Source organism: Hippocampus bargibanti, linkage group LG08, assembly GCF_051943395.1.
Source record: "Hippocampus bargibanti isolate YZ-2025 linkage group LG08, ASM5194339v1, whole genome shotgun sequence".
Classification (NCBI taxonomy): Eukaryota; Metazoa; Chordata; class Actinopteri; order Syngnathiformes; family Syngnathidae; genus Hippocampus; species Hippocampus bargibanti.
In genome coordinates, this window is record NC_142741.1 from 111,105 (window position 1) to 134,780 (window position 23,676).

Consider the following 23,676-nt stretch of genomic DNA (forward strand, 5'->3'; position numbering starts at 1 on the left):
TTTTGTGTTGCACTGTGTGAATGGATACCCAAAAAATGTCAATGAAAGTGAAATTGCGAGTTGCTCAACTGACAAGATGCTAATATTTGCTAGTCGGGCAGCAGCTCGTCGCCGACGTCCTCCCCGGCAAAGACGTCGTCGTCCACTCGTTTTTTGGCTCCCGTCTTGGGCTGGTTGGCGAGGGGGCCCAGCGGGTCCGCGTACGAAGCGTCTGCAAAGCGCAAAATGGTCGCCGGATCCACTCTTGAATATTGAGTGGCTCGCGTTTCCGTTTGGCCGCCGCCACTCACCCAAGTCTTGGATGCTGCCGCTGCTCTCGGAAGGCTCGCTGGAGGCGGCTGATGACGTCACGGGGACAACCGCACGCTCGCCTTTGGGAACCGTTTCTCAAATCAAAGAGGCAAATTGGCTTCACACGCCGGGCAGATACACCAGACACGCAAACCAAATCCAGCGGGGACTCATTCTTTTTTAGCCCCCCCCAAAAAAAACGACCATGTATAATAAGGCGTTTATAGCGGGAAAAAAAAAGTACCTTGTATCATGTCTGGTAAGGCGTTTTTTGCTGAGAAAAAAACGACCTTGTATAGTAAGGCGCAAACCAAATTGGCCTCGGTGGCTACATGAAAGCATGAAAAGTGAGCATGTCATCAACCGTACTGACCAGTCGTCGTTTCCGTGCCGTCTGTCCGTCTACTTCTTGTACTTCCTTCTTGCTCTGCCTTTGCCCTCTGGATTAAAAACAGAAAAAAACATCCTCATCAGACACAGAATGGAGAACATGAACTAAGTTGACATTGGGCAATGAAGTCCCCTTTGAGTCAAGCATGTCCACTAAATGAATAAATGTGCGATGGTACTTGTTCTCGGAGTTCCTTCATCTTCTCCACTTTCTTGAGTTTGCCGGCGTAGTCGTGGACCTCCTTGAGGTTCATGTCCTGACAAAGGCGCAGCAGGAAGCGGAGACCTTGGTTGCGCCAAGGTCTCCACAACAATGAGTCGTTGCCATCACGGCCGCCGCCGCCCATTTACCGTCAACTTACACTGTGCGTCTTCGGGGAACCCGCGGTGGATTTCTTTGCAGGTTTCCAGAGCTTTCTGACTGTTTCCTGACACAAAGAAAAATCAGACATTGAAGAAGAGTGCGCTCGGTGCCGCGCGGTTGAGGTTGCCCCCCCCCCCGGGCGGGCGGGCGGGCGTCCTTTCTGACCGCTTCTCCTGTGACAGCTGGCCACCATCAGCTGCCACCTCACCTCGCTCGGTCTGCAACACAAACAAAAGCATCCTTATAGATGGATAGCTAATCGCTAGATCCATAGATAGCAAGATAGCTAGCCAGCAAAATAGATAGATCGATAGCAAGATAGATACAAAGCTAGCTAGCAAGATAGCTAGATAACAACACAGATAGATAAATAGCTAGCTAGATAGATAGATAGATACATAAATAAATATCAAGACACACAGCCATACAATTTTTTGGGTTCAAAAACAAAGGTGTTTCATTTTTCTGTCAAAGACTGACTGCATGAGGATGGCCCTGTTAAAGTAGTGAATGGCCTTCTCGTAGAGCTGCGTCTGCACGTAGTAGGCCGCCAGCCACTCGATCACCTCCATGTTGCAGGGGAACAACCTGAAGGACTGCCAACGGAAGTGGCGTCATCAAGATGCCTTCCGAACATCCCAGGAAGGCGTGGTCACGAGGGCACGTATTGCTGCTACCTCGCAGTAGTAATGCAGGGCCTGCGATTTGTCCCCCTCCAGGTCGTGCAAATCCCCCAGCTTGGCCAGAGCTTTGGGGTCGTTGGGGACCACGCTGATGACCTGCATCAGCCACTCCACCGCCTGCTGGGGGTCCTCCAGGAGCTCGTAGCTGACACCAGTTCAAGAAAAAACAAAAAATGTGCCCTACCCGCTTCAATATTCAACTTTGCGAGGTGGAGTATCGCATATTTATGTGGTAGAATACAAGGTTTTTTTGGGCGGAAAAAGGATACGTGTCGGCTAGCTGATACATGACCTCGGCGCTGTCCCTGAGGATGGCGTGGAGCTTCAGGAAGCAGTCTCGCGCCTCCTCCAGGAGATTCAGCTTCTTGTACGTGAGACCTGGGGACGGGCCATTATAAATTAATACATAAATACATTTTTAAAAATCTCAATTTGATATTGTTCCGCTCTACGCTGAGGAGCAAGAAGGCGTTTCGATGAAAAGGTTTCTTCAGCCGTCATCTGTACAAATTTGAAGATGTCGGACGTTTCGCTTCTTATCCAAGAGGCTCAAAAATGTTGCTGGTAGTTTTGGCCCTATATATAGATATCCCTACTGTCCAGACGTGGCGGTGCCAGACTCTGCTATGATAGGTCCATGCTCCAAGGTTGGGGGGAGCTACGCGGATTACTTCTATTGTCCTAACCGACTGGCCTGATTGCCCTATTTGCTCTGATATCACCTCATCAGCATAACTAAGCCTATGTGGTCTAAGAAGCCTGTTGTACAAACGATCCGAATTAAACATCACCCCACCATGGTGCTTTAGTGAAGGATTTTGCTCTTTTATGAAAATAGCTTCTTTTACTCCCCTTTCGCACCATCTATTTTCTTTCGCTAAGATTTAAACCTCACCGTCGTCAAATGTGTGGTTGCTAGCTTTTAGGTGAACAGTAGGTGTGTATATATCTCATCTCATTTTCCGTAGCGCTTATTCCTCATTAGGGTCGCGGGGGTCGCTGGAGCCTATCTCAGCTGTCTTCAGGCACGAGGCGGGGGACACCCTGAATTGGTTGCCAGCCAATCGCAGGGCACACAAAGACATACAACAGTCACTCTCACACTCACACCGAGGGACAATTTGGAGTGGTCAATCTGCCCGCCGTGCATGTTTTTGGAGGACCCGGAGAAAACCCACGCGGGTCCGGGGAGAACATGCAAACTCCACACAGGGAGGCCGGACCGGGACGCGAACCGACGACCTCTGCACTGTGAAGCCGGTGTGCTAACCACTCGTGTGTGTGTGTGTGTGTGTGTGTGTGTGTGTGTGTGTGTGTGTGTGTGTGTGTGTGTGTGTGTGTGTGTGTGTGTGTGTGTATATATATACTGACAAAGCCTATTGGATAAGAAGCGAAACGTCCAACACCTTCAAATTTGCACAGATGACGGCTGAAGGCACCTTTTCATCGATGGATCACTCCTGTACGACAGAGCTTACGCAAAAGAAGGCGTTTGGTGTCGGAGATTACCCAAGTTCCTGAGGGCTTCGGTGCAGGACGAGTCGTTCCTCAGCGCTTCTTTGAAGAACTCGGCCGCTTTGGCGTAGTCCTGCTTGACAAACTCGGTGTTGCCTTTGCACACGAAGGCTCCCGGGTTGTAGCGGTCTGCGTTCATGGCCAGGTCGGCGTAGTGCTCGGCCTGCTTGTAATCCTTCTCCTGGAAAGAGTTGAGTTTTGCTTCCGGGAATGACAAAAAGCAGCCGGGACAAAGAAGGCCGTACCAGGATGAAAAGGCTGGAGAGGTTGTTGGCTGCGGCGCTTTTGACTCCGCTGTCTTGCTTGGAAACTTCTTTGAGGATTTTCATGGCCTGCCAAAAAGCACAAAATCATCATCGTAATTCCACGCGAGTCAGGTGACTTTGCGTTTGTAACTATAGTTTCGTGTGACCTGGTCAAAGTGCATCTGTCTGAAGAAGGTCATGGCCTTTTTCAATTGCAGGTCGTTGGCCAGCTCCGCATATGGAGAGTTCTTCACCAAGTCCACGCACCTGGTTATTCAGACAAATAAGAAGAAGAAATAAAAAATCATCCACCTCTGGGGTTAGCAGAGACAATCATAAGACAAATAATATTTACAAAAAAAAAAAAAAAATACATTTTAAAGTTTCTTAATTGTTTGTATTAAATTTTGTTTGAACATTTATTCAAGATTGCATTTGGTCATTATTTTAGAAAAATAAGCATTCTTTTCTTATCTAGCTAGCTAGCTAGCTAACTCTCTCTATCCGTGTCGCTCAGGGGTGTCCAAAGTGGGTCGTGGAGGGCCGCCGTCTTGCCCGTTTTGCAGCTCTCCCAGGAGCAACGCACCTGATTCAAATCATCAGCTCATCAGCCAGCTCTGAAGCAGCATCAAAATGGATTTGAATCAGGTGCGTTGCTCCTGGGAGAGCTGCAAAACAGGCAGGACGGCGGCCCTCCGGGACACACTTTGGACACCCCTGATCTAGCTAGCTAACCTCCCATCTAGCTATAGCTAGCTTTCTATCTGTCTCTTTCTCTCTATCCATCTAGCTCGCTAACTATCTATTTTTTAATATTCCATCAGCATGCTGAAAGCCAACGACGTTCCTGACTGCGCAGAATTGCCGCGCGTGGCTGCCGGCTAACGCTAGCTGGCTAATGTGGTAACGCTAGAGCTCGCGGAGTGTTTCAACCGCAGAAGACGACATGGACTGGATGTAATTTTTTGTCACAAAATCTGCAGCGATGCTAATATCAACAAAATATGTCCAATGACTCAAAAGGGAGCAAGTTATCTCCTAGCCTCGATGGCAGCGGAAACAGCATGAAATGAACTGTTCGCAACAACATATGATGCAAACTTTACATTATTGTACAGATATTAAAAAATAGACAATTTTAGAATAAGAAATGAAACATCTCCAAAATATAAAACATTTCCATCATTTTGATGGACCTTTCAACAATAGTGTGGGATCAATATTAGCTCCATTTTTCTCCATATATTAACAAACAAACCAGTCAAATCCGGCGTCAAAAGAAGCTTGGATGGCGGGAGCGATGAGATTGGCGGAGGTCATCACGTATTTCTCGGTCCGAGCTTTCCTATTGGAGGGACGAAAACCATTCAGGCAGGCAGATGTATTCATAATAATAAATGTCCTTTCAACGTTTGAAAGGAATGAACGTGGCGTTACAAGTTTTGCTCCATTTGGTGCAGCTTGTCGTTCTTGATGACCTCCATCAACATGTTGGATCTGACGTCATCCTGGAACACATCAAGCGCCATTTTGTTTTTCCATACTAAAGTAAATAAGTACATTTACTTGGCCATATTAAACATCGCTCGAGATAAAAGGTTGAATCAGTCTAAATATTGCTTTGCTCGTAATTAGATAGATAACAGAACAAAGAGGTGGCGTTTGGTTGAAGACCTATGTGCCAGGAGATGGAAGGGGAGCCGAGCCGGCTGGCGGACGCAAAGCAAGTGTGAAACGACAACATGGCCAAACTATGGACAACGCAGATGAAAGGAAGTGAGCAAACACTGACTGGGCAGGTCGCAACGTTTCACTGACCTGCCATCCCGTGACGTGAACCGAGATCCCACAAAGGACCAAATTGATTTCTTGGACTGGGCCAAGTTTCAAGACGCACGGCGGTACACCTTTCAATCTCTCTCTCTTAGTCTCTCTTACCGATTTGGGGGCACGCAAATATTTTCGGAGACCCACAATTGTGTTTCAGATCAAATGATCTGCGAGTAACTTGCCGGCTTTGTGGTCATCCCTCTCACAACCAAGGCGCCAATTGTTCGCTTAAAACCTTGCGCGAGAACCTCAGTGTTTCATTCCGTTCAAAAGTGTTGAAAGATTAAATGGAACTGTTAACGCTCATATTAATTAGCCCGTCGAATTCTAACCTAACAAGACGCGCGGAAAATGGGGGTTTGGCTCACGTTAACGGCGATGTACTTGTCTTCGTGATGGACGTGGAGAGGCACGGCCAGGAGCTTGTGGAAGGCGTTCTTCATGCCGTCGGCGTCGCGGCTGGCGTAGTAGCAGAGGACCAGGTTGTAGCCGGTCCTGACGTTGGGGCTTTTGCTCATGATGTGCTCAAAGGACGCCGCGGCGTCCGAGTACTGGCCCAGAAGCACAAAGACCGCGCCGATGTTCTGCATGATCTTGATCCGCATCTCCTTGTAGTCGTCCGAGATGTGGTCCAGCGCCATGCGGTACAGCTTGATGGCCTTGGCGTAGTTCTTCTGCTTGACCCAGATGTTGGCCATGTTCACCCTCAGACGCCCTGAGGGCGCAGTCCAAGAAACATTGGCATTTCTTCACGAGAAAAATTCAGTATGTCGATGCAGTCTGTTCCGCAAACAGTGTAAAAGGGGGAGAACTTTTTTCCTCGGATAGTACACATTATTTTGGAGACTACTATACTATCGAATCAAACCTTGGTTTACAATCATAATCCGTTCCAAAAACCTGTTTGAAAACCGAAAAACATCACCTCCCATCAGAATCAATATAAAAATCTGTTCCAAGGCTAGAAAACACTTGGAAAATTCTGGGGGAAAAATGTGATTTTTGGAACATTATGGCTTTGGAAAAGATATTCAAGAAACAATACAAACAAAAAATATCTTTGAAAAAAACCTCGATATTTTGCGGATATTTTCAATCTGAAACACAGGCCTAAAGAAATAAATGGAACATTTAGGTTGGATGAGAACCAAGACATTTGAAAACTGAGGTTTGACTGTAATACTTTTTTATGGAAAAAAAAAATTGAGAAAATAAAAATACAGCTATTCCAGAAAAAAAATAAACATGATTTTTGGAAGATTCTGTCTTACAAAAAAAAAAAGAAACAATGTCCTCTTTCTCAGAAAAATCAGCCTCTTTGATGGAAAAGGCAAAAAAATGAAAAGAATGAGATGAGATGAATGGCCGATGTAGACGCGAGTGTCACAAAATGGAACTTTTTGCCTCCAATGTCATTTTGACTTGAAAACATTTAGTAGCCATAAAAAAATTCTAGAGCGCAACAATCGATCATTTTTACACGTCTGAAGAAATTGCGTCGGATATTGGATGGACGGCGGGTTTTGCTCTCACCTGCGTTGGTGAACATCTTATTCTTGATGATGACTTGGTAGCTACTCAGAGCTCCCGGGTACATCTCGTTGTTTTCATACTGGTTCGCCAGATTGAGCAGAACCTGAGGGCGAGCGCCAAAAAAAAAAAAAAAAAACGTCAACGGGCAACGATGAAATCAGAGCCCCGCCCGACTGTGGCCAACACTCACAGCGTAGGTCAGATCCACGTTGATTTGGTCTGCGTTTCCAGATTGTTCCATCTGTCTCACTAGCGCCTTCTCCTTCCTTTCAGCTTCTCTGGCCTTCTCCAGAGCCTGTTGAAAGGCAACAAAACGGCGATCTTTTGCGTGCAACGCTCGCGAAAATGACAGTCGGACGGACGTTAGCCTGACCAGTTGCGAGTTGCCGGTACTTTGCGCCACGCAGCTCTCGGCGATCAAGTCGTTGACGCTCTTTTTCAGGAGCTTGATCTTCTCTTCGGGCCTACGACGACATTGCTTTCAACGGGCTTACCGGCTAACAAACGGGTGTCAAAGCCAAGGCCCGGGGGCCAAATCCGGCCCGCCACGTCATTTCATTCGGCCCGCGTAAGCAAATCAAACTTGAGAAATGCCACCCGGTATTCATGAATTTGTTGTGCGTTCCATCTGTAATATGCGAAGGGAATTAATCATTCACAACGGCGCCTCGAAGAAACCATAAGATACGATGTGGCCCGCAGCAAAAAAAAACCACTGACCCCCCTCTAGCACATTTTGGATATTCGGGCTTTGCATCGCGGCTAGCGAACATCATGTCCACTCACGTGTCTTCCTTTTTTTCTTCAAGCGGAGGAGCGGGGCCTCTGGACTGGCCCAGGGGATCGAAGGGTGGGCCTCACACCATCCAAAAAAAATCAGCCATAAATGATCCCCATTTCAGGACGTGCGTCGAATATGATCAAATGAGAACAATCGCAATTTGAAAGGCTGATGGCGTCGGGACTCACATCGCGTTGGCGAAGATGAATAACCCGCAGCGCTGATGGCGGAGATGGGGCGGGACACTCCACTCAGCTGGAGACAAAACAAAACCATTTAGAATCCTAATTTGCCATTCGCATCTTCCTCCCAACAGCGCCCTCTAGGGCTCATTTGAAGCACAGCAAGGCTTACCTGCGTCGCTGCTGTCATTGGGCGACTTACTGACGACGGCATGGGGGTGCGACACTGCCAACAAAGCAAGTCTTCATGTGTTTTTTGTCTTCTTTCTTTTTGTAAAGTTGACAGAAACGCACGTTGGACTTATATACTTACCCCTGAGGAAGAAGTGAAAGGTCGCCCCCCTGCGGTAGAGTCAGGAGGCTGTCCATTCATCTACATGAAAAATGAGAGGACGTGGCTGCCTTCAGTATACTATACATTACGCAGATTAGGATTTAGAATAATAATGAATAACGACAAAATAATAACAACAGTGATGATAATAACAATGGAAATCTTCTTTGGCTTTTCCCTTCAAGGGGTCGCCACAGCGAATCAGTAACCTCCCTCTTCAGAGGTACGATACGCATGTTTGCTTTGACGTCGGACGCCCTTCCTGACACAACCCTCTGTATTTATCTGGGCTTGGGACCGGCACAAGAAGACTTATGTCCCTTTGTGGCTACAGAACAAGCGTGTAACAATGTAAATAATACAATAATAGGAATAATAATAGGCTCCGGAACCCCCCGCAACTGTAATGAGGATAAAGCAGTCTGGAAAATAATAAGAATAGTAATAATAATAATACAGACTGGTTGTAAATGTGCTCTCTTGCCCTGATTGCTCTTGATTGCGTCTTGAAAGCTGGCGTCGTTTTCCAACTCCTTTCAAATGGGAGAGAGGAAAAAGAAAGTGTCCGTCAAGTCGACTTTTTACAAAGCGATGATGACCAAAAAGAAGCGCGCGCGCCCACCCACCCACCTTGCAGTCAAAAAGTGGATTATAATCATTGTAGCCTGAATAAAGATCGTCCTCGTTGACGCTGGAATGCCGCTTGTTCATTTGTGAAGCCCGAAACGACCACGCGTGCCAACATGAAGAAGCAGAAATGGGAGGAGGGCATGGCCATCTTCATGATGTCATTACTTTCAACTTCTTGTGATGTCACGTCAGCCTTGGTGATGATGCACACGGCCTGCGGAAATATTTACACTTGCGTGTTTTGGTGAAAAACCAAACCATGTTTCATTAGAAAACGCCAGACGACGTGCAAAAATGTGCCCACTGCAGGGCCAGGGTTATTATTATTTTCACTCCAATTCCAGGACCCACACAATATTGACTTTTCGGACTACATAAACATTCAATACTGTATAAGAAATCTTAGACTCTCTTCTTTTATCAGAAAAAAAAAAAGAGTTCGTTCCTAAATGATATGGGTCTGGAGTTATAGGAGCTTGAAATGGGAGCACCTGTACAAAATACAATACGCACCTTGGTTTATATAGCCCTTTAATAACAGCTGAAGCTAGAACAAAGTGCTAACGTGGAAAAAGGCAAATGCCGCCCCCTTGTGGAAGAGTAAAACATTGCCAGAGGCCATGGCCAGCCCTTTATCAGCGCGCAAACAAGACATTCGGGAATGGTGCTCTATGTCCTATTTTCAATTCTCGAATAAATTTGTGAATGGCAGAGAATCAGAATCAGAATCAGAATACCTTTATTCGTCCCGCAATGGGGAAATATGAGAGCTTGTCTGTGATGATGTCAGTAATTGACGTTTAAATTAAAAAAAAAAAAATGACACCCCCCAATAAAGAAAGAAGGTCAACACCTGTTAATCAACTATTGCACAATTTATTGAATCAATTGAAAATAAAGCTCTTATCTAATTGGCCCCTTACGGCATACATAACACGTGCTTATTATTTGGATCATATATCAACGATAGCGGTGGACGCGAAGGTTCAAAATGGACTTGTCATGACTTATCTTCACCCCCATGAGCGCGCCGCTTTGGTCTCGGCCGTCCTCCAAGAGTCCAAAGTCCGGGTGGCGTTCCGGAGCGTCCCGGTCGCGTTCCGGAGCGTCCGGTCCTTGTGCGGCAGGGGGACGCAAGTGCATCCCACCGCGACGGACACGTACACCTCCGAATAGGAGTGGCGGCCTCCCACGCAAGAACCGGAGCGCCTGAGGACCACCGAGGGCGCGTAGACGGGAGCGCTGCCGTATTGGCGGCTCTGTTGGCGCCGAGGTCCCGTCAGGCAGCCGTTGCACAGGCAGTACGCCTCCGGGATGTGACGGGGGTATCGGCTCGGGTCGTACGAGATCCTGAGAAAGGGGGTCGGCAAATGTTATCGGGGGTATCCAAACATGCCGCCAAAAGCAAAATAGCTGATGCGAAGTTGACCATAAGGCGGCATAACAAATGCTTCTGATGTTTCAGTGTTGCGCCGTCACAGACACGTGCGCAAACACACGCGCGCATTGATACTTTTCAATACGCCTCCAGTCCAATGTCGTTTCTTGGCGCGGCGCAATGTGATTGATACTATGTCGACGGCAAAATAATCACAATAGCCCCCAACTATTCAAAAGTTGTCAACAAACAGCCCCGAAGGGCACTTTTGCCTCCCCACAGCAGAACAATAGCTAAATAATCGCAATATTTAAATGTTGTCAAACAAAAAGTGTTGGCAATAAACGCCCACGCAGCTCACTTTTGATCCCCTAAAGCAGGGGTGTCAAAGTCATTTTTTTGCCGAGGGCCACATTGTAGTTATGGTTTCCTCTCGAGGGCCGTTATGAATTTGGGGAACCCACGAGAATGTTTAAATCCCTTCAAATATTACATATAGAGCACACAGCAAATTAATGAATAACTCCTTTTCAAATCTGAAGTCAAGAATCACGACTTTTATTGTGGTTGACATCCAAAAATATGACATTTTGGCTCAGATTTTAGCAATCATCATAGAATTTAACAAGTTTGATTTGCTTTCGCGGGCCGAAAAAAAATGATGTGGCGGGCACACCGGATTTGGCCCGCGGGCCTTGACTTTGACACCTGTGCCCTAAAGCATCACCACGCGATACAATGTCGATAGGTAGGTCAATAATCACGATGTCAACACCCCTAACTGTTCAAAACCCCAAAATCGTCCACGATGAGTTAAATAGTTGTCAACGCACATCCCTGCGGCCCAATGAGATAACGAGAGCACAATGTGATGATGTTGTGGCGTCACATGCGTGACTTTTGATTTTGAAGTGTGCCTTTCAATTCCTTGATCTCCTTGATGTGCGTCTCACCCTGACGCTTGAAAATGGTATAAAAGGAGCAGGCGCGCGCGGGACAGAATCATCTCGGGCTCACAGACTCAAAGAGACTTGCAAAGACCCGCACAGGGACGTCACGGCACGACTTGCTCGACTCCACGCTACGATCAAGCTGTGCGCGTCACCTGCCTGGGAGATCTGACAACGAACCTACTTACAAATAAAGAGAACCGTCAAACTCTTTAATGTCGCTACCGAAATAATCTCGAGATAAGTGTCCCGCTAGGTGCTTCAAGTTGTCAATAAAGAGCCGAAGCGCACTTTCGTTTTCCCCCAGCAGCACGCGACACCGTGAGCGATAGCGAACTAATCAGGAACCGCGAAAGAAAATCCCCAACTATGCGTTTGTAGTTGCGAAACATCCCCGCCGGGCACTTGTTCGCCTTGGGCGGCGCCAGCTAACTAATCGGGACACCGAGGTAATACGTACATGGATGTTTCGAGTGTGGCCGCGGTCACCTGTAGGCCCAGGGGGACACGCTGAGCAAGTTGAGCGGGACTTTGCTCTCGCCGTCAGCCGGCCGGGAGCGCGCGGAGGCGGCGTCGGCACAGCTCAGGTCGCCGCCGCCCGGGGTCTCCCGGGGCTCCCGGGGCTCCCGGGGCTCCAGCTGCAGGGCGTGGTGGAAGGCGCTCAGGACGCCGACCGACAGGCGACCGAACATCTGCTCCAGGATCTCGTCGGGAAGGTCCAGGCAGGCGCGGGGCCGCGCCGCCTTCTTCTTCCCGGCGGAGGCGGCGCGGGCGACGCCTCCGCCGGCGAGAAGCAGCAGCAGCAGCAGCAGCGCCGCCGCCGCCGCCATCAGCGCGCGGAGCCCGGCGGCCATGACGAAGCTTGCTCGCCGGTGGGTGGCTCGACTCGAGTGGGAGCGGCGGGGCGTCCTCGCGCCGTCGGCGGGAGCTTCCGTCCCCCGTCCGCTCGTGGCGGGAGGGGGAGGCGCACTCGGATTGGGCGAGGCCAAGTCACTCGGCTCATTTGACGCACGCCACAGAGCCACTTTATTAGGTACGCGACGGACTGCGATCCAATTCAGCTCGGAAGGAAAAACAAACAAACCAAAAAAACGCTCATACGATGACACCATTTGGAAATGTTGATATTTGGTGCTAAATTTGCAACAGAGCTAGCTTTTCCAGAATTGAAAAGCATGACGTTTGGTTTTTCTTGCAGCGGGAGCCGATAAAGCGCTAATCAGACCTCTGGCAATATTTTTCCCTTCCACGAGGGGGCAGCATTTGCCTTTTTTTCCACATTAGCACTTTGTTCTAGCTTCGTTGTTGTTAAAGCGCTATATCAATCCATATGTATTGTATTGCATTTTGGACAGCCGCCCCCATTTCAAGCTGATATAACTCCAGACCCATATCATTTAGGAATGAACTCTTTGTTTTCTGATGAAAGAAGAGCCTAAGGTTTCTAACGCCGCATTGAATGTCATGTTTATGCTGTCCTAAAACCCAAGGTTCTGCGGGTCCTGCAATTTGAGTGACTGTGACAAAAACCCCGGCACCGGAGTGGACACATTTTTGCACCCATTACATTTGGATGCCGCGAGGCCGAGTTGGTCAGCGGTTGAGCAGTGGCCTCCCAATCCACAGGCGCATTTACAGCCCATGGCAAAATGAGACTTTATCGTGCCTTACGGGAGGATGACGGCAAACGGCAAAAAATGTGCGCCGACTAATCAAAGTGGATGTTGTGTGCAAACCGGTTTTTTTTTTTTTTTTTTTTGAGCTACTCGGGCAGCAGGTCATCCCCAAGGTCGTCATCGGCAAAGTCGTCGTCCTCCGGCCGCACTTTGGCCCCGGTCTTGGGTCGCTCCGTCAGGGGCCCCATCGGGTCCGCGTAGGAGGCGTCTGCGCATAAAACAACGTTGGGTTCTCCGGATGGCGGGAGCGAGAGAAACGCGGCGGCCGCTTACCGAGTTCCTTGGGGCTGCTGCTCTCGGAAGCAGGAAGTGACATCACCTGGGCGCCCGGACGCTCGCCTCTGCTGCCGCTGTCTGTGAGGCACGGATGGATTGACTGGCTAAAGTTGCCCTTTTGGGAACACGTGACATTTTCATCGCCACAAAATCACCCCTTTTGGGAATTAAATAGAATATTTTGCTCTCAACATTTTTTTAAAATTCATTCACATTTTTTGTTATTCATCAACTAATGATTACAATTAAGGCTGCCTTGACAGCAGCTCCTGTATTTTATTTTTTGCTGCTGTGAAATGTAAATTTCTCCACTGTGAGACCAATCAAGGCTCATTTAATCTCACCTGTTAATTTGTGGCCCAAAACGATTGACAAGACATGATGTTTAAATGGCTGAAGGGGACATTTTGCGATTTCAACACGGCCTGCTGGTGAGCGCTTTTGCATTTTCCAGACATATTGACGTGTCCAACTCCATCTTTTTGTGATCAAGCAAAGGCTCGTTGCCTTTGCCTAATATCAATTTTGCACTGCATTCCAACCTCTGAGCCATGAATTGTTTGCCTTGACTTCTTGTTCATAAAAGTCGATAAAAATGTCATGAAATATTTGGGCAGACCAGGTAACCGTGGTAACATCAAACTGGAAAAAATAACACAAGAGATATCATATGCTGCCTTCCATCAAAGTCTCAAATTTCTGGCCCAGCACTCCCACCCACTAAGGAGGTGCCAAAATGTATTCCTCAACCTGCAAAGTGTTACACAATTGGCAGCGGACCTCAACCAGAATGAGAAAAAAAGCCAGACTGCAATCTGTGCGCTATTCACGTTATTTTGGATACTTATTACTGCTTTTATTTTGCCGCCCGGTCCATATGGACTACAAACCTTGCCATCTGTAATCTAATCATGTCTAATCATCTTATCATGTCTAATAAAGGCATATCCAATCCAATCCTGTACAGAAAAGTGGGAAAACTCTCAGGTACATTCAAGGTTTCTCACCTTTGGAAATGTGGCCGACAATGTCAACAAAAAGCAGTTGCTCACAGTCATGTGAAGGTGCGTTTAGTTGCCTTCAGGTGCGTGGGAAAAGTCAGACACTGAGCACATTTACTCGATGTGAGGTGTCAAGGCCTTTGTTGTGTATGTGTGTTGGGACGACTCACCAGCACTCCCTGCACTTCCTTCTCTCCGATTTCGGCCGCTGCCCTCCCGCGCCGACTTGACCCTCTATGGGAAAAAGAGGCAAATATGTACGTTACATTCGGCGAGTACTCGATTGTCGTTTCAAGTTGCGCTCCTTGAAGGCGTTACGTCCCCCCAAAACTGTTTCATGAAGTACAAAATGGCAAACTACATCCAGCCATTTTTTGGGGGGCTCAATATTTTGTTCCAACGGACGGATGGTTGCGGTTGTTGAAAAATGCGGGCACTGTTGTCGACAGTTGCCGGTCACGCGGCGCAGAGGGAGGGACGGCGGGGAGGGCTGAGCTCATTGGAGAGCAGCTGGGTTTGATTTGACAAAGTCTCTCCGTAGCCGCCGTCATTTGCTCATCGGGTCGTGCTATTCTCTCAAGGAGGCCCTCAAAAAGCCAGATGGATTCATTCATCTTCCAGCTTTGGAGCCCAAAAGCCACCAGGGGATTTTTGCAGATAAATTCCCACCATCTCGCGTGTCTTATTTTGGGTGGTCGTCGAGGGTTCGTGTTGGTGAAAATGAAGTGAGGGCTTTCAGGCTAATTTCAACAACAAAAATTACTTTAGCGTTGGCCTTAATGACAGAAATGAACAAACTGTTTGTGAACTTTTTGGAAGATTACCTCACATAAATTCTTTGACATTACCGTATAAGGTGCACCCTCAATGAATGGCGTACTTTCAAATTTGTTCCATATATCAATGAATAAAAAAAGGTTTTCCAAATATCATATATCAATATATGAACGTTTTCCAAATACAGGTAACATCCAACTTACGAACACGACCTCCAGACCCTATTTTTAAAAATTTAATTCTACGCCTGGCACCGCAACGCGCTAGCAGGCCGGCAAGGCATACGGCAATTTTGGCCAGCCAGCCAGCATGTCACTCTCGCGCAGCAATCCACCGTGTGATGGCACCAGAGGGGGGAGTCGGCGAGTCATTCAGCCTCTGAGTCTCGATTCGACATTTTGAATGGATTTCGACTTAGGACCATTTTGAGTTACGTCGGAACGGAACTCGGTCGTAAGTCGGATGTTACCTGTATAAGGCACACGACATTATAAGCCACTTCACATATAAGGCGCAACCGCGTATAAGGCGCAGTGTCATCTTTTGAAGAAAACTTTTTTGGGCGCGCCTTATACCCCAGAAAATACGGTAACTAAAATGCGAAGACAGACTTTGCTTCACTCATTGAAGATGCGCCTTATACCCCAGTGCGCCTTTGATAAGGAAAAGGTTAAAAAGTGCACAATTCACTGGGGGTGGACCTTATACTCCGGTGTGCCTTATACGCCGCTAAATACAGTAGTTTTCAAATTTGAAGTAAAAAAATAATGACTGTTATAGTGGGACGATTTGAAATTTGGATTTGGACTTTAGCAAGCATCATGGCATTTCACACATTTGATTTGCTTCTGCGGGCCGAATAAAATGATACGGCGGGCCAGATTTGGCCCCCGGGCCTTGATTTTCACACCGGTGGTCAATATCATTTTGGGGACAATACGACAATGGCGCAAGTCAGGTGTTTGCCAGCGTGAAACGTTTTGCTCTCCATAGAGAAGGAAAACTAAGACAGATGTGAGATCTGATTTCCACCCAAAAGGAGGACACGTGTTTTGAATCACAGAATGGAGGGAAGCCATTTTGGGTACCTGTTCTCGGAGCTCCTTCATCTTCTCCACCTTCTTCAGTTTGTTGGCGTAATCCTGGACCTCCTGCAGGTCCATGTCCTGACTCAGCCTCACCAGGAAGCGTAAACCTCAACGCACAAGACATAAAGACAACTTTTTTTTTTTTTATGGCAAAGAGAAGTCACGTGGTGTGTGAAATTTGGGAACGCCGTTCAATTACATTCCACATTTTCCGGGAATTTGTGGTGGATTTGCTTGTAAGTGTCCAAAGCTTTCTGGAAGTTTCCTGGAAACAATCACCAGAACATTTTTTTTGCAATTGATCACACTCACACACACACACTCACACACACACACACACACACACACACACACACACACACACACACACACACACACACGCACGCGCACGCGCACACACACACACACACACACACGCACGCACACACACACACACACACACACACACACACACACACACACACACACACACACACACACACACACACACACACACACACACACACACGCGCGACTGAATATATTCAGCAAGCAGGCTGTCTGATGATTCATCTAAAATCAAATAAGAGTGCTCGCTAACATTGTTTTCATTGCATTTATGACAGGAGTCAAGTCAAGGCCCGGGGGCCAAATCTGGCCCCGTCACATTTTTTTTCCGCCCGCCAAAGCTAATCAAGCTCGTCAAGTGCCACGATGCTTTCTAAAGTCCGACATTTTCAAAGAGTCATATGTAAACAACAATAAGTCATGATTTTTTTTTTACTTCAAATTTGAAAACTAGTGATTCATTAATTTGTTGTGCACTCTATATGGAATATTTGGAGGACATGAAACATTCTAATGGCTTCCTCAAATTCATAACGGCCGGAAGGCAACCAAAAAAAGACGTACCGCTTCTCCTGTAACAGCTGGCCACCATGAGTTGCCACCTCACCTCACTCGGCCTGAGAAATGCTACATTGTTTACGGTGGCGGGGAAAAAACAACGGAAGCCCCTCCCCCCACGCCCGCTCATCTCACTGCACGAGGATGGCCCTGTCGAAGTAGTGAATGGCCTTCTCGTAGAGCTGCGTCTGCACGTGGTACGCCGCCAGCCACTCGATCACCTCCATGTTGCAGGGGAACAACCTGAAGGACTGCCAACGGAAGTGGCGTCATCGCGGGACGACGTCACGAGGGCACGTATTGCTGCTACCTCGCAGTAGTAATGCAGGGCCTGCGATTTGTCCCCCTCCAGGTCGTGCAAATCCCCCAGCTTGGCCAGAGCTTTGGGGTCGTTGGGGACCACGCTGATGACCTGCATCAGCCACTCCACCGCCTGCTGGGGGTCCTCCAGGAGCTCGTAGCTGACACCAGTTCAAGAAAAAACAAAAAATGTGCCCTACCCGCTTCAATATTCAACTTTGCGAGGTGGAGTATCGCATATTTATGTGGTAGAATACAAGGTTTTTTTGGGCGGAAAAAGGATACGTGTCGGCTAGCTGATACATGACCTCGGCGCTGTCCCTGAGGATGGCGTGGAGCTTCAGGAAGCAGTCTCGCGCCTCCTCCAGGCGATTCAGCTTCTTGTACGTGAGACCTGGGGACGGGCCATTATAAATTAATACATAAATAAAGAAAGATGATTCTAAAATCTTAGCTAAAGAAAATATATCGGTTGAAAGAGGAGTAAAAGAAGCCATTTTTGTAAAACAGCAAAACCCTTCACGAAATCGCCATGGTGTTTTAAGGTTTAATTAAGACCGTGCTTACAACAGACTTCTTAATGAGGGGAAACCAGAGCCAGGGATAGAACAATAGAGGTAAACAGATTGGCTTCGGGGAGCGGTCCACTGCTCCCCCAATTTTTGAGAAGGGGTCCTTTGTCCATTAGGGTCATTGAGAGCTTTGAAAGGCGCGTAAAATGTCACTTATTATTAGTATAGGGCCAGGGTTACCAGCACAACTTTAGTTCACTGACGAAGCTTTCAGATGAGGAGCGAAACGTCCGACACCTTCAAAGGAGTACAGATAACGGCTGAAGAAACATTTTCCTGGATGGACCGCTGTACAACTGAGAGCCTACACAGACGTTTTCCGCTCTACGCGGAGGAGAAAGAAGACGTTACCCAGGTTCCTGAGGGCTTCGGTGCAGGAGGAGTCGTTCCTCAGCGCCTCTATGAAGAACTCGGCCGCCTTGGCGTAGTCCCGCTTGACGAACTCCACGTTGCCTTTGTTGACCAGCGCGCCGGGGTTGTAGCGGTCGGCCATCATGGCCACGTCGGCGTAGCGCTCGGCCTGCTCGTAGTCCTTCTCCTGGAACGCGGTCGACGTCGATATTGTTTTTTTGATGGTCTCTTTAAAAAAAACGGCAAAGCGTACCAGAAAGAAGAGAGCCGACAGGTTGGTGGACGCGGCGCTTTTCACTCTGCTGTCCTTCTTCTCAAAAGTCTTCAAAATGGCCACTGCCTGTTGAAGGCAGTGGCCAAATATGTCAGAGTCAAGAAAACAAAAACAAAAATGCAGGCTCGTCAAGAGCAAAAAAATGGAGTCCGATTGCAACGAAGGAAGCGGAAGGCACACATACCTCGGCCTTAAGCATGCAGAAGAGCGAGGAGATGAGCGGGGGAAGGTCGGGGAGGAAAAAGACAGCAAGAATGGAGGACATTTTGAGAAGGGGTGGAACGCTGTTGTCAAGACAAAAACACAAGCCAAACGCTGGGAGGGAAAAAAAGACACTGGTCACATCTTTTTTGGGGGAGCACGATTTGCTCACACCTGGTCAAAGTCCTTCTGTCTGAGGTAGGTGATGGCTTTGTTGATCTCCAAATCGTTGGCCAGCTCCACGTACTGAGAGCTCTTCACCATCTCCGCACACCTCAACATGGCACATGAAAAATCAGCCACGTCATACGGGCTCCATTTCATGACATCGTAAAAAAAAAATAACAATAATAATAATAAGACATTCAAACAGGAACAAGTGATTACTATTCTCTCCAAAAAATAAGACTCGAGCATTCATTCTACAAACCTTTGTGGCTATTTTTCAGAATTTTACGACTTCAGAATAGGCCATTTAATTCTTAGAATATTCTGGCTGATTTTCCTAAAAACAAAAAACAACTATTCTTGTAAGAGTACTTTCCAACTTTCAAACATTATTGTTTTCATAAGAAAAAAAAACACGAGTTTCACAACATGACCACTTTCTTAAACACACAAAGGACTATTTTTGCATATTTAATGACATGAATACACATCTATCTATCTATCTATCTATCTATCTATCTATCTATCTATCTATCTATCTATCTATCTATATAGAAATTAACCAACTAATTAATTAAATATTAACTAAATAATTACTTCACCGATTTACGCCGAGCGTGTTCATATGAAGGCAAATTCATTCAAAAAAATGAAGTATCAAATAGGTTCAAACAGAGTAGATAATTAACAATAATATAATTATATATAATTAACAATAATTAATGTGGCAAGAAACAGCATGAATACAGTTGAAAATGAATGTATTTGTGTTTATATGAACACCCTAGGTGTAAATGGGTTAATTAATTAGTTATATGGCTTATTAGCAAATTAAATCGACTAATTACGTTGTTATTGGATTATGTAATAGTTAATTAATTAATGTATATGTATTTTTTTAGAGAAATGATTCCAAAGGAATTATATATTTTTTGATGAGCAAAAAAACACGAATTTGACATTATCTAAAAAATATATACAAACACAAAAAGGACGACTGTAAAGTGACCTTGAGAGATTTGAAAGGCGCTTAGAAATGAAGTGGATTATTATTATTATTACTCATTTTAAAAATGCATCCTCGGTCTTATGGTACAATGTTAGCAGTGTTGCACTATTAGTTTTTTTATGTTTATTTTTCACAGCCCCTGTTGGAAGAAAAAGCACCAACCAGTCAAATCCGGCGGCGAAAGAGGACTCAATGGCGGGCGCGATGAGCTTGGCGGCCGTCATCACATATTTCTCAGCGCGAGCCTTCCTATTGGACAAAATGCCATGAGGTCATCCCACCACGCGGCAGGCCACCAGATGTGCTTTGCGCGCTTACAGTTCTCGCTCCATTTGGTGCAGCTTGTCGTTCTTGATGGCCTCCGTCAGCATGTCTGAAATGACGTCGTCCTGAAACACATCATCGCGGGGATGAACTCGGTCGGCACCCTTGGAAAAAAGAAGGCGGAAAATGGGGGTTTGGCTCACGTTAACGGCGATGTACTTGTCTTCGTGATGGACGTGGAGAGGCACGGCCAGGAGCTTGTGGAAGGCGTTCTTCATGCCGTCGGCGTCGCGGCTGGCGTAGTAGCAGAGGACCAGGTTGTAGCCGGTCCTGACGTTGGGGCTTTTGCTCATGATGTGCTCAAAGGACGCCGCGGCGTCAGAGTACTGGCCCAGAAGCACAAAGACCGCGCCGATGTTCTGCATGAGTTTGATCCGCATCTCCTTGTAGTCGTCCGAGATGTGGTCCAGCGCCATGCGGTACAGCTTGATGGCCTTGGCGTAGTTCTTCTGCTTGACCCAGATGTTGGCCATGTTCACCTTCAGACGCCCTGAGGGCACAGTCCAAGAAACATTGGCATTTCTTCACGAGAAAAATTCAAATGTTTGCAGTATGGCCATGCAGTCCGTTTCCCAAAAGTGTAACTTTGCTCCATCCAAAAAAAAAGATTCTCGAGAAGACAAAATCCAACTTTTCCCTCAGATAGTGCACATTATCTTACACGTTTCTATACTATAAGGTCAAACCTCGGTTTTCGACCATTATCCATTGCAGAAAACTGTTTGAAAACCAAAACAACATTCTCCCATTAAAATCAATGTCAAACCTTTTAATCCGTTCCAGAAACCTGTTTGAAAACCGAAACAATTTCCTCCCATGATAATCAATGTAAAAAATTTTTCATCCGTTCCAAGTCTAGAAAACACTTGGAAAGTTCTGGGATTTTTTTTTTTTTGACACCTTACTGCTTTAAAAAAGATATTAAAGAAACAACAGGCCCTCTCCTAGAAGAAAATATGAGTGAACATTTTTTATGGATATTAAAACACGTTTTGTTGAAGAAAAAAAAACTATACTTCTTCTATAAAAAAAAACAACTGACTTGGCCCCTCCAAAAACATTTCTTACATTGTTAAAAATAAAAATGGATTCAATCCATGTCATTTAAATCGTTTTTTTTTTTTTTTTTTTTTTTTTTTCTTGGGGAAAATGGTTGAAAGGTGTGCCCGAAAACAAAATCCTAATTTTGTAATACTGGTACGGCGTATTGCATCCAAAGCTCACCCGCATTGGCGAACATCTTGTTCTTTACGATGAGTTGGTAGCCGCTCAAAGCTTCGGGATACATCTCATTGTTTTCATACTGGTTAGCCAGATTGAGCAGAACCTGCCCAACACCGCAGCACGTTAGCATCTCATTGCTTACACTATCTTGCATGATTTGAAAAGACGCGCTGGTCAGATACTTAAGCAAAAGAACATAAACAGTATGCAGAAAAGAGGTAGCGTCGATGTAGCATTTAGCTCGTAGCATCAAATCGGTACACTCACGGCATAAGTGAGATCTATGTTGAGTTGGTCTGCGGTTCCGGACTGCTCCCTCTGTCTCACGATGACTCTCTCCTTCCTCTCAGCCTCTTTGGCTTTCTCGAGAGCCTGTAAAAGACACACGATAACAACTGAGTTGGCATTTGTTTGAATGTGATGTGGTTTTTTTTGTCTTTTTCGAATAAGAAGTAACTGACCAATTGAGAGTTGCCCGCGCTTTGCGCCATGCAGCTCTCAGAGATCAAATCGTTCACTTTCTTCTCCAAGAGTTTGATCTTCTCATCGGGCCTAAAATGACCACAAACAAAAATAATACGAATAAAATCACCGGTACATTCTTTTAAATGTGGGGTGAAATTGGTATCATCACACCCTGAACTCACAAATCCTCTCTTTTTTCCTCCAGCGCAGGCGCGGGGCCTCTGGACTGACCAAGAGGATCAAAAGATGAGCCTGTTGGAGGAAAACGGCATGACTTGATCAACTTCTTGGTGAATACGAGTTGCTAAATGTTGTTCAAACTCACCACGCGCTCGCGACGAGGTGAAACCCGCCGCTCTGACTGCCGACATGGGGCGAGACGCACCATCCTGGAAAAAAAAAAAAGAATGCAGACATTTTTTTTTTACAAAAAGTTTAGGTTTTGCTAAAGATGTCCGCAAATGACACTGTAACTACCGGTACAGCTCCAGTCACAGATCGACCGATTGAGGAGGTCAGAGCCATCCGTGCCTACAAAACAAAAACAACATGTCAGTATATAATATTTCCAGGTTAATGAAATAAAAAATACCTTAAAGTTGTTGTTTTGCGCATCCTCTCACGATTTAAAACTGTTCCTAGGCGAGTCCTTTTGAAATCGTGATCAAGCACGGTGATACCTCGCATAAGAACGCTGTAGCTCATCAACTCATCGCTTTACGAACATTAAATTCACAAGATTATAATCTTGGCATATGAACTAGTTTTCGGTGGTTGGCGGACTAGTTTTCCACAACCCTTTTGAGTGCAGACGTGGTTTGCTATCGAGTGGAGTACTTTTGCTATTATGGAACCGAAAAAGACCCCACCACAGGCTAGTGTTATTCCAAAGAGGACACAAAAAAATTACAGTTGAGCAGAAGAAGGACATCATTGTGTGACTTAGCGTCCCAGTACCAGTAGGCTAAGTCGACCGTTGCTACTTCACTCGGATATCATCAAGAGGCAACTGCATCAACGACCAACACAAAGGTCAATAAAACCACTGTATTATACACTACAGTTTATTTCTTTCATTACAATACAATAGCACATTTATTATACATAAAAGAAGGTATATTTTGTGTCATTTTCAGGCTTATTTAGTAGGAATTATGTTTTATGGGGGACCTGGGAACACATTATTCTCATTTTTGATGGTTTATTATGGGAAATAAAATTTGGTAGACGAACTTTTGGCCTTACACACACTTTCAGGGAACCAATCAAGTTGGTAAACTGAGGTATCAACTTACGGCGAGGGATGAAGGTAAAGGGCGCCCCCCTGCGGCAGTTCCAGGAAATTTAGCCGTCGTCTGCAGAGTGCAATGCATAAAAAGAGCATCATTTCAAGAGTGGCACAAATGCACGTTCGCGTCTCGTGGCCTGCTCTCGTTTAGCGCCAATTTGAATACTGTGAGGTGGAATTTGGTTTTCTTGTTATCATGAAAACAACAAACAATGTCAGTTCTAGTTCCATTATTCACTCACCGGGGGTCTCCTTCCATAACTGGTTCGAACCGCTTCTTGGAAGGCCGCATCCTTATCTAGCTCCTTAAATGGACAAAGTCGTCGTGATAAACCAGAATTTACATTTTAGTGACTTCATGTATTCAGCTAATTAGCCTTGAGCTAATTAGCCTTCGCGCTAGCCAACTCGTAGTGGCGAGAAACGTCACGGCTCGAACCTCGTCGTCAAACGTTGGGTTGTAGTCGTTGTATCCCGAATAAATATCGTCCTCTTCTACCGCCAGATGCACATTTTCCATCTTGTCTTCCGAAAATACGCAAGTTTGAAAGGCTTGTCGGCACGACAAAATCCGTTTGTTGTCAATCCCAGAGTTCTTCGCGGCATGGGTTGAGTTGATTTTTGTTTCGCGACGCGTGATTGGTCGTTGGCCTGTCTATCTCCAACAAGCTTCTCGCTCATTGGTCAAAAC

General features: G+C 46.4%; 3 protein-coding genes across 14 annotated transcripts; all 3 read right to left on the reverse strand.

The window, feature by feature from the left end:
- Positions 1-73: 73 nt before the first annotated feature.
- LOC148894163 (intraflagellar transport protein 88 homolog) lies at positions 74-9,503 on the reverse strand. 5 transcript variants are annotated; one of them, XM_089003040.1, is made up of 24 exons: positions 8,779-9,503; positions 8,633-8,681; positions 8,128-8,187; positions 7,987-8,040; positions 7,821-7,887; positions 7,638-7,707; positions 7,225-7,315; positions 7,042-7,146; positions 6,852-6,954; positions 5,687-6,033; positions 4,926-4,996; positions 4,747-4,833; positions 3,656-3,755; positions 3,489-3,575; positions 3,238-3,424; positions 1,998-2,106; positions 1,723-1,873; positions 1,526-1,641; positions 1,211-1,263; positions 1,044-1,109; positions 861-967; positions 665-731; positions 291-386; positions 74-211 (listed from the first exon to the last, which is right to left on the reverse strand). In XM_089003040.1, the coding sequence occupies exons 1-24, from the start codon at positions 8,805-8,807 to the stop codon at positions 90-92; spliced, it is 2,394 nt and encodes a 797-aa protein (XP_088859166.1). In that variant the 5' UTR covers positions 8,808-9,503; the 3' UTR covers positions 74-89. The 5 variants fall into 5 exon arrangements, 2 of the variants coding, with proteins under 2 accessions (XP_088859166.1, XP_088859165.1); XM_089003039.1 differs by having other exon boundaries at positions 8,610-8,681; positions 8,779-8,912; XR_016115826.1 differs by lacking the exon at positions 1,526-1,641 and having other exon boundaries at positions 154-211; positions 291-371; positions 8,610-8,681; positions 8,779-8,912.
- Positions 8,857-23,582, reverse strand: LOC148894164 (intraflagellar transport protein 88 homolog). 8 transcript variants are annotated; one of them, XM_089003033.1, is made up of 26 exons: positions 23,425-23,582; positions 23,228-23,290; positions 22,993-23,052; positions 22,175-22,228; positions 22,023-22,086; positions 21,880-21,949; positions 21,694-21,784; positions 21,500-21,604; positions 21,233-21,335; positions 20,152-20,498; positions 20,003-20,073; positions 19,847-19,933; positions 18,682-18,781; positions 18,286-18,372; positions 18,033-18,219; positions 17,395-17,503; positions 17,120-17,270; positions 16,945-17,060; positions 16,816-16,868; positions 16,124-16,189; positions 15,925-16,056; positions 14,230-14,293; positions 14,111-14,136; positions 13,056-13,136; positions 12,873-12,990; positions 8,857-8,992 (listed from the first exon to the last, which is right to left on the reverse strand). In XM_089003033.1, exons 1-26 carry the CDS (start codon positions 23,503-23,505, stop codon positions 8,962-8,964), a joined length of 2,517 nt encoding a protein of 838 aa, XP_088859159.1. In that variant the 5' UTR covers positions 23,506-23,582; the 3' UTR covers positions 8,857-8,961. The 8 variants fall into 8 exon arrangements, 7 of the variants coding, with proteins under 7 accessions (XP_088859159.1, XP_088859160.1, XP_088859157.1 ...); XM_089003034.1 differs by lacking the exon at positions 14,111-14,136 and having other exon boundaries at positions 15,925-16,031; XM_089003031.1 differs by lacking the exon at positions 14,111-14,136 and having other exon boundaries at positions 15,925-16,031; positions 20,003-20,498.
- Positions 9,635-12,845, reverse strand: il17d (interleukin 17d). The gene is made up of 2 exons (XM_089003056.1): positions 11,596-12,845; positions 9,635-10,128 (listed from the first exon to the last, which is right to left on the reverse strand). Exons 1-2 carry the CDS (start codon positions 12,216-12,218, stop codon positions 9,792-9,794), a joined length of 960 nt encoding a protein of 319 aa, XP_088859182.1. The 5' UTR covers positions 12,219-12,845; the 3' UTR covers positions 9,635-9,791.
- Positions 23,583-23,676: the final 94 nt, after the last annotated feature.